General features: G+C 39.8%; 1 protein-coding gene across 1 annotated transcript in view; it reads left to right on the top strand.

Moving 5' to 3' along the window:
* DOK6 (docking protein 6) overlaps positions 1-15,591 on the top strand; it is a 374,630-nt gene that overhangs the window by 296,666 nt on the left and 62,373 nt on the right. The window contains exon 7 of the mRNA XM_080822172.1: positions 9,986-10,103. Coding sequence (XP_080678298.1) covers positions 9,986-10,103 — 118 coding nt within the window. The remainder of the gene's footprint in view (positions 1-9,985; positions 10,104-15,591) is intronic.

Below are 15,591 nucleotides of genomic sequence, written 5' to 3'. Positions count from 1 at the left end.
TTCCATGTGTTATAAAATGCCCATAGGTAAGGAGCACCTGGGAAGACATGAATAAATTTTTTCAATGAATTTTCCTGAGATAAATAAATAAGAAATAAGTAAAGAAAAGGAGCAGGGTACTGTCATTAGTAACACTACAAGTAATTTAGAAGCCTATTTGCAGAAGGACAGCTTCCCATAATGAGAATTACAGTGCATCCTTCTAAAAACAGGGTTTGGAGCGCTCCTATTTCCAGTAGTTTTTGCCACCTGGTCACCTGGTCACAATTTTGTGTAGTTTAAGGACAAATAGCACCCGTGTTATTAAAATATCAGCAAGATAGCAAGATTGCTTTAACGCCCCGAACACCACCACCAGGGCTGGCCTCGTGCACTGCTGTCTAAAGCTATCAATCCCAATGTTGTCCTAAGCTCTGGTGGATAGAAAAAAGAGAATAACAGAGCCTCACGTAACATTTCTTGCTTAGAAAACAAAGAGTGGTTTCCTTCTCTATTATTTGTCATTTTACATGCTTCTGTTACTAGAAATATAAGAATAAAAGCAAGTTAAGCTCACACACTTAAACTAAAAAACCTCACTGTTCCAAGAACAATAAACCTTTTGAAAAATAACAGTTTAAAAGCAAATTGTTACTTCTTTTTATAAATGTAAGATGGAAAGAAATTTCTGAAGAGGTGGCATTGTCATACACTACCCATAAGAACGAGCCCAAGGGGTGGTTTTAACATCTTTGATGGAAATTTTGTGATGGTGTCACCTTACCAACGACAAAAACATCTCAGGGAAAGGCAAAGGGAGAGGAGCACAGGAGAAGAGAGAAAGAATGAAGCCAGCTTCCTGGAAAACTAACTCAAATAGCCATGAGAAATTAAGGGAATTTGCCCTCCTAGGGTTATGGTGTATCACAGAACTTACCCACATAAGCCCTGAAATGATTTTTTTTTTTTTTGTCTAAATAGTTGCATGAATAGCAAAACACTATTCTGACAGTTTACCAATTCCAAGATGCACATGTTTTTCACATTTTAACATCTCTCAAGTCAAATATGAGTTACAGGTTAATTGATAGCTCTATTCTTTCATAGTGCTACATAAAATAGTGTTTTGTCTTTCAACTGATGGCATCTTAGAGTGTGCAAAATACCATAATACTTGTTTTTTTTTAAAATTTAATTTTACTTTTTTCAGTGTTCCAAGATTCATTGTTTATGCACCACACCCAGTGCTCCATGCAATATGTGTCCTCCTTAATACCCACCACCAGGCTCATCCACCCCCACCACCCCCATCCCCTCCAAAACCCTCAGTTTGTTTCTCAGAGTCCACAGTCTCTCATGGTTCGTCTCCCCCTCCAATTTCCCCCAGTTCACCTTTCCTTTCCTTCTCCTAATGTCCTCTGTGTTATTCCTTATGCTCCACAAGTAAGTGAAACCATATGATAAATGACTCTCTCTGCTTGACTTATTTCACTCAGCATAATCTCCCCCAGTCCAGTCCATGTTGATACAAAAGTTGGGTATTCATCCTTTCTGATGGCTATATAATATTCCATTGTATATATGGACCGTATCTTCTTTATCCATTCATCTGTTGAAAGGCATCTTGGCTCTTTCCACAGTTTGGTGACTGTGGCCATTTCTGCTGTAAACATTGGGGTACAGACATCCCTTCTTTTCACTACATCTGTATCTTTGGGGTAAATACCCAGTAGTGCAATTGCAGGGTCATAGGGAAGCTCTATTTTTAATTTCTTGAGGAATCTCCACACTGTTCTCCAAAGTGGCTACACCAACTTGCATTCCCACCAACAGTGTAAGAGGGTTCCCCTTTCTCCACATCCTCTCCAACATTTGTTGTTTCTTGTCTTGTTAATCTTTGCCATTCTAACTGGTGTAAGGTGGTTTTAATTTGAATTTCCCTGATGATGAACATTTTTTCATGTGTCTGCTAGCCATTTGTATGTCTTCTTTGGAGAAGTGTCTGTTCATGTTTTCTGTCCATTTTTTGACGTGATTATCTGTTATTTGGATGTTGAGTTTGAGGTGTTCTTTATAGATCTTGTTTTAAGTAGTATTGTGAAGACACTCCATTGTTATTCCCAAGGATAGCCGAATAATATCCTTCAATTCTTTTCAAGTACATAGATCTTTTGAGAACAGGAATACCATGGGCTCATTTATAATTTGGTGAAGAAATGAGAAAGCCTTCCAGAATGGGCTCTTTCCCAGGTAATTTGACTCTCCTTCTAGTGAAGGCATTCTTCATATCCACATTTTACAGGAATCTCTACCTACAAAAAAAAAAAAGTAATAATAACTAGTTTTCCTACACTGAAAATGTAAAAAAAAAAAAAAAAATGGAAGCAAAATACTCTGATGAGTAGTACACAGAAAAATTTTAACACGTTTTGCAATTTCTTTTCTAGGTATATTCATCGAACTTTAAGAAATTCTAGGAAAAGTTTAAATGTGTGATTTGTGATTGCAAGTGATGTGTCACATCTAATATATAGGATTATCTGCTAATAAATTCATTCTTCAAAGTTCTATTCATGATTCTGTTGCTCAATATTATCAATTATTAATCATAAGACAAGAGCCTTCATTACTACTCACAATGGCCAGTTCCCTGCTGGGAAATGCCATTTGCATATTTGTGAAATTCTCTTTTACTGATTGATAGACACTGATTGTAATGAAGTGACACAAGCCCAATTAGAACAAATGATTATAGTTGATAACTAAAGTGGACCTGTGATCCTAATTATTCCATTTACTTACTGTTGTTCCAGTGTCAGAACATTAAAGAAAATGCAGTCTCTAAACAAACACACAGACAGGAAGAAAAATACTCATTTCTGCGTAAATGCACCAATGAATTGGAAATGGGGAGAGGTCAATGTGTAATTTTTCTAGCAAGTGGTGTTGTAACACAATATAATAGCACATATTTTATTTATATCATGTTCTTTTTTCTTAAATTTGTTGTAGATGCTCTAGGTGTCACTTCAGAAAATGCATTTTATATATATTTTTTACATTTAATCAACTTGATTAGCATTAATAATGCATAAGGAAAATGACTGCCTGACATAAAAGAGTACAATTTTTCATGTTAAAAAATATAATTTTGTTCTTTCATTTGTATTGCTAGAATCAAAGAATAATGAGTAAACTCTGTATGAATGATTTTCTCTCTTATCTTTTTAACTATGCCAGTCTTATTTATTCATGGCCATACAATCTGCTCATGGCAATTATGAGAATGATTTCCTTAAAGAGAAACAATAGATTTCAAAGGTCAATTAAGATAATTCAGCATACAAACATACACTTATGGCATATACACAGAAAACCCAAAGAATCAGACTCTCTTCTCTTTGGGACAGTGTTGTAAAATAGAAGAAAAAATGTAGACCAGTAGTGAGCAAATCAAAATCTACAAAAATTGATGTAAGAATTGCATGGGGAGTTAATTAAGCTTACTTTCAAAGGTATGAGTGTAGTCGTCAATTTTGGGGATGTATTCAATGAATGCACATGTATTAGTTGAAACAGGGCAGGATATTGGCTAACCAGGTTGACTCTAGAGAAAGAAAGAGCTCTGTGACCTTGTAAGGTGCTTACCTTTGCTGTGCTTTAGTTACCTTTCCTTAAAAGAGGGAAGGGGGGCACCTGGGTGGCTCAGTGAGTTAAAGCCTCTGCCTTCAGCTCAGGCCACGATCCCAGGGTCCTGGGATCGAGTCCCGCATCGGGCTCTCTGCTCAGCAGGGAGCCTGCTTCCCTCCCTCTCTCTCTCTGCCTGCCTCTGCCTACTTGTGATCTCTGTCTGTCAAATAAATAAATAAAATCTTTTTTTTTAAAAAGAGGGGTGGGGAGGAAGGAGCTATAATAGTATCTACTCCGAGTGTTAGAATACCAGCTGGTCTTGAGTAAAAGCCCAGTTATTAGCTAAGTCATAAAATGGCTGGAAAGAAAAAAAAAGTTAGCTTTATTTTTAAGTGGGTAAAATTTTATAACCTCTGTAGAAAGTTCATGCCAGCTTTCATTATGTGCAGACATTGGAAATTAATTATATAAACTCTAGATATTTGTACATTTTGAAGCCAAGAGACATTGAACATTTTATTAACAACAGGTGTGAAATTTAATGTTCCAATATTCTCATAAAATTCCTATATTCGGAGAGTAACCTATAAATGCATCTACTTACAAATAGATGGACAGATGAGTAAAGAATATACATATTCTTAAAGGCATTACTGATGACAGATAAGAACGGTATTCAAACTCTTTATGCCTATGTTTGTAATGATTTCTGATATTGTTCTAAAGTTCAACTTTTTTACACCCCATGAAAGTATTGCGGTCAATACATAGTTTAAAACATAAAATGATAATTTCCATTTTAGTTCAAGTTTAAAGAGAATAATCCTATCCAAAATTCAACACTAAATGACATTTAGCAACTTCCATTAAATGACTCTGTAAACGATGTAGTGTTTGTTAGTCTTGTACCAACTCACCAAGGTATCTTCTAATTCCTTTTCATTTATCTTGAATAAAATGGAAGATTAAGTGTGAGTTGTCCCCTATTGAAAATTAAGTCAAGTCTGTGAAAAACCAATTGCCCGTAAACCTTCAAACTTCAGAGGACTCTTTGAATAAATCCAAACAGTGCCGAGCTTGGCTGCCTAAAGGTCTCTGGGGTTTCTATTTCTATAGAGTTTTCAAGTTTCATGAGCTCTTTTCCAAGAACAGATAAACTAAATGTTCTCCACCGGCACTGGGCTTGTTTCCACCACTTCCTTATGAGGCAGCATCACTTTTTTTGTTTTTGTTTTGTTTTTGTTTTGGTTTGTTTTACCTCTGATGTTGTTCCCACACGGTACCTCAGCATGTCCCCTGACCACTTGGATATTTGAGGGCTGCTTCTCCACAGCGGATTTCCCTACCCAGTCCCTCTTGTCTCAGACATACCAGCAAATGTGCTGACTTATCCCCTCACATCTCTTAACTCTTCATCATACCGGAAAAGCTGAGACCGGCCTCTCCTGACTTGTGTTATGTGTGTGCGCAGACGCACGCACACCACACCCTGCTACCATCATGGCTCACCGTCTCCCACCTGGGTCCTACCTCTCCCACCTGCCCATACTGACCATCCATTCCTCATATTCATGTTTCTTGGGGTTTGTACTTCTATTAAGCTCTTAGACTTGGATCTAAGGAGCTGACTGCCTTCATCACCATTCCTTCGAGAGGGCAGTTTGGGCATATTTCCGTGTCTTGACCACATGCACACACAGATGGCCCTCACGTCGGTGCCTCCCCCAGGTAGTAGTAGCAACAGGAAGCCCGCAGTTTCTCCCCAGCACTTCAGATGGGACAAACACTGTGCTCCTCCCTCTAAAAGCATCATCTTATGAAATATTTATACCAACTCTTGAGGTGGATTATATTAAGGCCAATTTAGAGATAAGGAAAAGTTGAGTCTTAAACAAACAAACAAACAAACATAAGTGTGTTGCCTGAGACAAGGCAGCGATAGAGCTGGGGTTCGCTAAAAGATGCACAGACAGCTGAGCTGACATGTGTATGTGCGTCCGTGCGTGCGTGCGTGGCAACTCCAGGACTGGGAGCACCCACCGTGACCCTCTCCTCTCAACCTAGGGGAGAGTCGTGCGCAGTTCTGCCTTGGTCTGCTGCAATTGACCTAGTTGGTGCAATTCTCCTCATATCTGCTCCCTGGAGAAGAGGGGTCCAGGGCTTGATTTTACAGTGAACAGTGGTGAAGAGGAAGTGACACTGTAGGAACTAAAGGCAGTCGGCCCCAAATGTGCCACTTTGGCTTATTGGTTATTTTGAATTAAAGCTACTTTAAAAATAGCATTGCACGTACTTTCAAAATAGACCCTCCTCTGTCCCCCTGAAAGCAGGAAAAAGATCTCCCACATGAAAAGTACCCTCCCTGTTCCAGGAGACAGGCAGACATTCTTACACCAGAGATGGGGAATTCAGAGCTGAGAAGCCTGTGTCAGCCAGTCTTGTTACTTTTCACTAATTGATTACCGTTGCCCAAATTCTGTTTAGAGTTCCTTATTAATGGAAGCCCCCAAAGTTAAGTTTTCTTTGTCCTGTCAGTTGCTCACAGATTTATTGTCTCTTTGTCTAAAAGTATAAGAACTTCCAACCTTGGGTTTCAATTTCATTCTTGGGCCTCTGTTGCACACGTAATAAAATTTGGGTTTGTTTTTTTTTTCTCTGTGAAACTGTCTCGGGTAAATTTTAATTTTTAGTCCAGCTAGAAGACCTTGAAATGTAGGGGAAAGAATTTTTCTTTCTCTTCAACATCATGGTCTTGGATGCTGCAGAGACATCACTCACTGCCTGCGTCACCATGAACAAATTACATTATCCCTCTGAGTCTCATTTTCCTTGTCTACAAAGTTCAAATGGTGTAATTATTGACAATTTATATGGATATCAAATAGAACAACCTATAAAACCGGTTTGCACATTGCCAGGCACATAGCAAATGACTCAGAAATGCTAACTTTTTCCTCTCCCAGTTTTTGAGATCTGTGTCTTTAGTGCAAATATGACTTTAAATTTTCTAGTCAATAAATGGGGAGATACAGAGCAAAAGTAAAATGAATTGGTTAGTAGGTTTTTTGTTAATACACAGATGAATTTATGTAGGCGAACACAAATTAGCACTAGTGTTTATCACAGAAGGAGGCAGAGTCTCAAAACAATGAAGGAAAATGGGAAAAGGCGATAAGGTAACCTGGATAATTATTTCAGTAAAAGCAGGAAAAGGTGCTGGTGGGCAGTACCTTGACAAAAATGACACCAGATTTCAGGACCTCCCTGCTTTTTCTTGACAGGGTAGGTAGGTGCTTTCAAAGTACAGAGCTGTATTTTTGCTATTATAGCATGTTGGAGAGGAAACTCATTTTTCCCGGGAGAGATCAACATCACAGTCCAAAGGGCAGTGCACTCAGAAACCAAGAGGAAATGATTTGTTGGGAATTTACCTTCAGCAAATCCCTGAATTTGGGGGGTTCTGATTTCCCAGCTGTAAAATGAGAACCGCTGGACTTTCTAAGCAGGGTTCAAACCTCGAATGACATGGCCCACGCACGCAGTGGACTTGGGCTTCCTCCAACCACGGAGGGCTCCCAAGTAGTCAGACTTACACAGTAACTCAAGACAGGCGGAGGGGAAGAGAGTCTGCCGTAGAGGTTGAAGGCAGAACCAAAACAGCAGACATGTGTCATGTGTACTTGCATGATTCATCAAAGCAATCATCAGTCGGCCCAGATTTAAGAGGCAGGAGCCCAGACACCCTGTGACCCTGTGTTTGAATGCAGGCATCCTGAATCTTCCACAAAAGTAACGCATATTTTGTGCTCCCGGTGACTCGACTCCATCTGAAAACGTGGAGCCGAAGAGCTTGATGGTCCATGAGCAGACTCGATGCCTGGTTCTGAGCAGTGACTGAGGAATGGATTCTCCGATGGGTAGAGGAAGACTTAAACATCTGAGATGTGGTGGACAAGACTTGTACCTTGAACAGAGATCGGGAGAATACGAACATTCACGTTTTCAAATACAGACTTTTCACTTTTCCGAATTAAATATTGACATAGAATAAAAAGGAACTGAAGAAACGAGGGAAGAAGTAGAAGGTTAACCTTCTCTTGTAACCTGAAAACCCTGAAGACCAAGAAACAGAGACAGGAGGCAAAGGAACAATAAAGGGCGATTCAGATGAAATTGTTATGGAAGAAATTTTCACCTTATTTATTTCCAGAAAAAAAAATATGTGTACTGTGTTTCCATGATGCTTAAGACTGACTGGGAAGAAATGTGTGTCCCAGAATGAAAAAAATAGAAGGAAAAGTAATTTGGGGAAGAGGAATTAGCCACTGATGACACTGTATGTTAATAAACAAATTTGCAAAGTAGTAGGAAAAAATAAAGAGTAGACAGAAATGAGATAAATAGGAGGTTCGTTTTATGGATAAATTGGTGTTTATTAATGGACATTGCTCACAGTAACTAAAAGACGTTACATGTTGAATTCAGTTAATACCTCAAATGAGAAATTGGTTTTCAAAGTGAAAGGCCCTTTGTCCCAGTGATAATTTTGTAAAATGAGCCTTGCTTCTATCCCTTACAGTCATGGATATCCGGTGTGTCTATGGGTACTTCGTCAATACATAGCCCCACCCACAGAGATTGTTCCAACTATTAGGTCTGGGGTAAAACCAGAAGTGTGTATGGTTAACAAGCACCCCAAATATTCTGGAGAGCGCTGCCCTATTGTAACCCAGAAATGTGACTTCTCCCCCAGACCCCCTACATACCAACCATGGGATGTTCGTATGGTTAGTACATCTATTTTCCAATAAGAAGGAAAACTTCAAAATACACCAAATTTTGAAAAATATAAAAGTTGGTTACAATGTTTTCTCCTTGGAGCCATCTTTTAAAAAAATACCTCCAACAGGACCAGACTTGTAAATTCACTGAGTAGGGCACATTTATGGCAAGACATAGCCGATCTGGAAATGGCTCACTGCTAAAAATGTGAACTCAAGTAAATATGTTCACACCCTTTGGCTTCATCTTCCATTAAAATGTAAAAAATTCTTAGCTTTATATGCCTGTGACGGTTTATCGGGAGTTTCTGACAGCGTCTTGGAGGAAGGCTGTCCACACTGGATGCAGAGTATGGCAAAGGCCGGGCGTGCAGTGGGCAAGGGCAGACCACGGGGGGCATCCGGCTCTCCAAGGTTAGGCTTGACAGACACGATCTTTCCCTCTCCCACTTCTGCTGAGTGTCAGGTATTAAATAAGGAGGGAACGTGAGGTTTTATTGATTAGAGGAGTGCCCGTTGCCCGTCAGAGTGAGCATTTGCTCAGACTGCGTCAGAGAAAGTGTACTTAGACCACATAAAATTATTTCTTGTTGTTTTTTTTTTAAATCTGGTGTGAATCGATAAAAATACATTTCTCTCTTGAAAATGCCATGTAAAGTATTGTTCTCTTTGAACTAATCATAAGCTTGAGCACCTGAGTGACATTGTGTTGATTTCTGGGGCTAATGTTGAAATTTCTGTTTCCAGTAAGAACATATGTCATACTCTCACCACAGAGCTTCTCAGGAAAAAACACATTTTAATATGTAAAAGTTCCTACGGCAGGAGCACAGGAAAAGATCCATTTGAGAAAAGATCTAGGTAAGGGAGGGAGGAGGTGTCCAGAAAAATTGTAAGACACTGAAATGGGGAAAAAGGATTAGTGGCGCCTGTGTTGGACGCCACTGGGGAGTATTTCTGGAAGGGCTTGCACCTCCAATCGGAGTTATTTTATAATTCGGTAAACTGCAGAAAGCTGATAGTAAAGCAAATCATTCTTGTACATAGAAATGCAAATGTATTTGTCTGGTGGGTACAACCGGTTATTGTTCTGGCTAATTACCAGCATTCCTGACTGGCTGTATGCCCTTTGAATTCTCCTTGGAATCAGTTGTACCATCTTTTTTGTTCCTTCTAAATTAATGAATGAAATTAAATCCTCTACAAGTGTTCATTTCATGTTTCGAGTCCTAATTTTACTTTAAAAAAAAAAAAAGTTAAGCAGCAAATTAGGCAGGTATCTTTAACAGATTCTGTCATATGTCACCCACATTTAACCCTCAACTTCTTTTTTTTTTAAAGATTTTATTTATTTACTTGAGAGAGAGAGAGAGCAGGAGGAGAGGGGAGGGCAGAAGGAGAGGGAGAAGCAGACTCCCTGCTGAGCAGAGAGCTTGTCCCAGGGCTCGATCCCAGGACCCAGGGATCCTGACCTGAGCTGACGGCAGACATTTAACCGACAGAGACACGCAGGCACGCCAACCCTCAGCTTCTAAAAGAGCAGATTTCAGTGTAGTATTTTACATAAAGCCTGACACATCTCCTTTTTCTTTTAGCTTCAGACAAGCTTGACTGAGCCAATGACGTTATCCAAATCGATATCTCTTCCTCGTAGTGCGTACTGGCATCACATCACTCGTCAGAACAGTGTTGGAGAAATCTACAGCTTGCAAGGCAAGTAACTTGAAAATAATAAAGCAGCGCCTCCATTAGCCTCCTACAGGTGGGCCAGGAGTCATGCAAATTGGTTTGCTTGCCTTTCCTCCATTTTCATTTATCAGCTGTCACTGGTCACAGTGGGAACTCTGAGGTTTACAGTGGCTTTTCTAAACCTAACGTTTCATAGACTCGCAGTAGAAATTTTTCCAAAAGTCACCAAGGGCTGAGGACCCTATTTGGCAGAGAACTTGACTAGAATGTTATACGAAACCTATTACCAGAAGCTACAGAAGCTGATACTGGAGTCTGTTTCATGCCGCTTTATAAAGGATTTCTTTCTTAGCATCCTTTTTTCTTAATAGGATTGAATATCAGTTCAGGAGGCCAATTTCAGGCTCTGTGATAAAATGGTACATAAACTTATTCACAGAAGTCTTAAGGTTCAGCAAAAATCTTGGCCTAGAAATACTGCTGGGAGGGCACAAGGCAGGAGACAAGTGTGAAAACTTTGCTTCTGTATTTTTCCTAACGATAAATGGTTTAATCAACTAAAATGGGAATGGTTTACCAGATGAATCAAATTAATAGATAGCAAGTATTTCATCAAGAGCAGCACAAACCCCAGCTTTGGCATTTTTTCCCTCTTACTCTTTCCCTATTGTCTTAAAATGAATAATCTTATCCTTCAGATAAAATATTCAGCAGCAAGCAATTGACTAACAGCCGACCAAGACCTAAGGAAGTGGGAACTTGGAAAATAAGGCTAACAAAACACATTCATCCAACAAAGATTTTCTGAGCACAATAGATTTGAGTGTAATGGGCACCGATACGTATCTGGTGAAGGAATGGCTGGTGTGAACTTCAGCACAGTAGGCATTCGGAATGTTTTTCAGTCATGCTTTAACTCTTGCTCATATTAACACAAAGTGTTTCAACAACAACAGCAAAATGTTTTGATGACGAGGAGACCGAAATGGTATATTTTTAAAGCAATATTTGTCAGGATTTCAAACCTAGACTAATGGAATTTGATCAGTGGGAATTAATGATTAAAGACACATTCTGCAGGGAAGAGCAGTCAGAACAGTTTTAGTCATTTGTGGGTGACAATTACATTTTATATTTTAAATGAACCCTCTTATGGGTAGTTACTACCTTTTTGTGTTGTTTCTTTGCATGAGAAAATCCTTCCGAGGCTAGGGAGTATAGGATTTGAGAGGACTCCTGACAGTTTTGTGGATCAGAAAGAGGAGACACATACCTCCCTTTTGCTTCCTTCTACAAATGCCAGCAACCACCTTCTAAAACGGCCTGAGTCATCATCTTAGGATTAGAAATAATTAGAAAATATGCTTTTAATGTAAGGTTATTTTTATTTAAACATAAACCTATATATGAAATGATGGTTAAAAAACAAAATTCCACTGAGTAAATTTTACCTATCATATTGGCTTAATTCAATGATGGTGAGCGGACAGCATGCCATCCAGCAGATAGGAGATCTTAGGAGCTATATATAACGAAAGACTTTTATAGGCAGAGGGGGCAGGGATAAGGAAGTTATACTGGCCAAGAATGGATTGGGTGTAGCAAGGTCACTTCCGTTTAGGGGCTATCAGGAGTCTGTCGGACAGATGACCTCACTAGTACTGACCGGGTAGTTCCCACTGATTGGTCTAAGGTTCTTTCTCTTGAAGAGCTGAAATTGTAATGAAGTTACATGTTAAGTCTCAGGTGGACATTAAGGGGCTTAGCCTAAGTGACTCCATATTGAGCTTATTGTCTTGTTTTTAACAAGATTGATGTTTAATCAAGTAAAAATAAAACCATGGAACATTTTCATGAGGAAATACAAATGAGCAAATTTCTAAGCAAATGAAAGTCAGATGTTAATAGAAATAAGTTCAAAAAGATTAGAATCAGTGTTGTGATAACTTTGGGTTTTGACAAGAGTTTGGTCTGTAATTCCAGCAAATGAAAGATTGTTGTTTTCATGGTAGTATGTGGGGACCTATTCTCTGAATGGAGAGCTGACATTTAGACTGATGCACAACATCAGAAATAATTTCATACACATCCAACAAAAAATGCCAGAACTTGCTTAAATTTCTCAAAACATTGATGAAGACTTGCAGGGGGACAGTGCTGACTTAAAATATGATAGAACCATTAACTGTTTGGACACTCTAGGATCTACCTCACTGATACTAATTTCCAGCAAAGGTAAGGATCTACATGCTCTTTCCATTATGATGAACAGTTTGCATGTAAGGTCTCAATACACATTCTTCCTGGTTATTTATCGTTTTGTGTGTGTGTGTGTGTGTAACAAAGAAATATGCAGCGACTAAAGTTGAGGACTACAAGTCCAATAAATATAGGATGTATTTGATGTAAATTATATTTCACTCTACTATGGCTTTATTTTTATACTATATGCTTCTCAGAGCAATACGTTTTACCATTTTACATACCCCTCATTTTATGTTTATATCACAGAGAGAGAGAGAGAGAAACATCTAGATGGATAGCTAGATCATCAATAAGCTGATTATATATGGGTAGATACAGATGTAAACTTGTTAGTGATGCTTTGGCAAAGCTGATACATTTTACTCTCCTTTTGTTCTCTTGAGGCAATCAAGGTAAATAGAGGACAAGAGTCTTTTGATCGTAGTTGGTTTTTGGGGTTTTTTTTTTGGGGGGGAGGCGGTGATTGGTGTGTAATTGACACAGGCTTTGCCTTCATGGAATCAGTACAGGATAAAACTACCAAAACAGGAAATAAGAATGGAAAAAGTGAAACTTAGCACCCCTTCTTCACACATATCTACACTTTTTTTTTCAAGAAACTACATTTGATGCCTCCCATCTGAGTTACTTTATAATGCAATAAATTGCAGAAAGCGAAAGAAGAACATAGTCTGATTTTCCAGAGTCAAAGGAGAAATCAGGCGATGCTGGGTGTTACATCGTCAAGTAAAGTGTAGGTAGCACTGAGGAATAAAAATGTATCTTCAGAATTTTTCATCATATTTTCTACATTCTAACTGTGAAGGTGAGATCAATATGAATTAAATTCAGTGGGCTTTCATTCAGAAGATAAAGGGGGAAAAACTTGCTCTATCTAAAGCTTCATAGATTGGGATTCATTAAGAAGCAGCACATGTACTAGAACTGAGAAAATATTCATGGTGTGAAAACAAATCTATTCCACATTATGACGTACCTCTACCTTCGATTGCCTGTTGCCCTCAAAACTGTACTTGCTCAGTTTTATTGGATTCATTTCTGTCCTCCATTCTCTAACTATAGAAGCAAGATACTCTCTAAAAGACCAATGTATCAATACTGACATCAAAATAAAATAAAATAAAAATTGATATACTGCATTTACTTTAATGTTCAGAAAAGAAGTGCAATGTAATCTGCTAAATCTCTCCATGCTCCTCCCAGAATGATGCTCTGAAAGTGTAAGTTTTTATGGTTTCTGTCTTGTACTCCGGCTCTCTGGAGTCAAAAGACTAACAAAAAGAATAATTCGCCTTAACAAGGGCAAGTTAGCTAAGGACTAGGCAGCTACTATGGAAAATCCCTACTGTAACGGGCTTGTGAGAGATTGGAGCAAGTCACCTCTTCTTCCAGAAGGTGTGAGTAAAGACTTCCTGTTCCCAGTTTTTGCCAGATAATAAGGATGATTAGTTTGTATTAGAAAGTAATTTTGCTTCTATTTCTCTGTTTAACACATTTATGAAAAATGTTTGCGTCACAACACGCTGTAGAGATGCTATGTCTAGACTTGAGGAAACCATTCACTTCAAGAGAAGGAAACATGATTTTGAACTCTTGACTCAAAAATAAGTACCACTTCTTTAATATTGCTAGAATTGTGATTTTGGTTCAAAGGCCTTCAGCAGATGTGTTGGAAATACAAGGAACACTCAAAACAACAACAACAACAACAACAAAACAGGCGAGAGGGTGTTGGTTAGAGTTTTCCTTCCTTTGGAAGGTCATCACCTTGACTTGTAATCACCGTTCTCATAACTGTAGGACAGATTGTGTGGCAGAGTCTTTAAGTCGGGATTAGCGAAGACGGCAAAACCCTTATTGCAAATGACAGCTCAATCGAGTAAAAACCAGCGATGGTCCCAGGCTCACTGCAGGCACTCACCGAGTCTTTGTTGAATGAATGCAAAAATGAATTTAAAAATGCATTGGAAAGGATGGACTAGCTGGTCTCCTCCTGAGGAAAATTCTCACCCGTCCTGCAGAAGGAATCCTCGTGTCCAGTCCCACACGCAGCCCATCCTGGGCCGCGCCTCCCCCTTGCACACGCTTCAGCTTGTCTGCTTTTTGCTCCGGGACTGTCTGGACTCCGCAGACCCTTGCTCCTGCTGGTCTGCGTTCAGCAAACACAGGAGGTGCTACGAGAGGCTTGGCCCCGTCCCCAGAACCTGAGAGCTGGGTTTCTGTCTCCGTCTACCTGCTGCTTTCCCTCCAGAGAAGATCAGCCACCAGGTCCACTGACGTGGAGGGGACAAGAAGGTGGGCTGAAAACGGGCTTTGGGATCACGTGCTGCCCTTACGTTTTCCCTGATGCACGGCATCACGTGTTTTTACACAAAATTACTGGGATTCACTGCGACTGGGTTTTGAGCAGCTGGAACAACCTCACTGTTTGAATCAAGGAGGATGGGGGGGTGGGGGCCGCTTGTAAAAGTGGTAACTTTGGGTGAGCACCGATTAATATGCACATGCCAGCTCCGAATCGCCTGCCCCCTCTGCCCTCTCTACCTCTGTAATGAAGCTGCGACCGCCCGTGTCAGCACAACGCGCTCCTTTTCCACAGAAGGCATTTTCGCTTCCCGAAAGGGCATCAGCGGTTCCAATTTCTGTGGAGGACAGGACGCACACAGGCAATTAGAATTAGAGATAACCTTCAGAAAACAGTAAATAGAATTCTGACATAGATTAGGGAGGTTTAAATCAGGGGATTTACTCACTCTTCGCTCAACTGTGACCCTCTGTCCTTTCCTGCCCGTTCGGTTTCAAGTTCGTGCTGTGGGTAAATCGCTTCCATCGAGCCCTTCTGTTTAAATTTTCATCATATGATGTTTTCCGAATTGCAAAGCTAATAAAATCCTTGCATAACAAGTGAAAGAAAAAGGAAAAGAGAAAATTGCACCGATAAAAGGACCAAGGAGCCTGCGTAGGTTGAGAGTTTGACTGGGCTGGAGGCGAGTCAGTCAGCACCAGCGGTCGCGGACAGATGCCTCGCACGTCCTCGGTGAGCCCCAGCCCGCAACACGTGAGCCGTTTGCCAGAGTCAACGCTTCTAGTAAACCTTCTTTATGAGCAGTTACTGCATGTCCTTCCCTTAGAAGGGTAAGGTGAGGGCAGCAGATGCCTTCCCGGATATCAGTTTTTAGAGGTAAATGAATTGATTGCTCCCCAAAATAGACACCATAGAAATGCTCCAAATGTTCTCACTGTGAAA

Source organism: Martes martes (genome assembly GCF_963455335.1).
Source record: "Martes martes genome assembly, chromosome: 13".
Lineage (NCBI taxonomy): Eukaryota > Metazoa > Chordata > Mammalia > Carnivora > Mustelidae > Martes > Martes martes.
The sequence above is the reverse complement of the archived record's forward strand: the minus strand, read 5'-3'. Positions and strand labels throughout refer to the sequence as shown.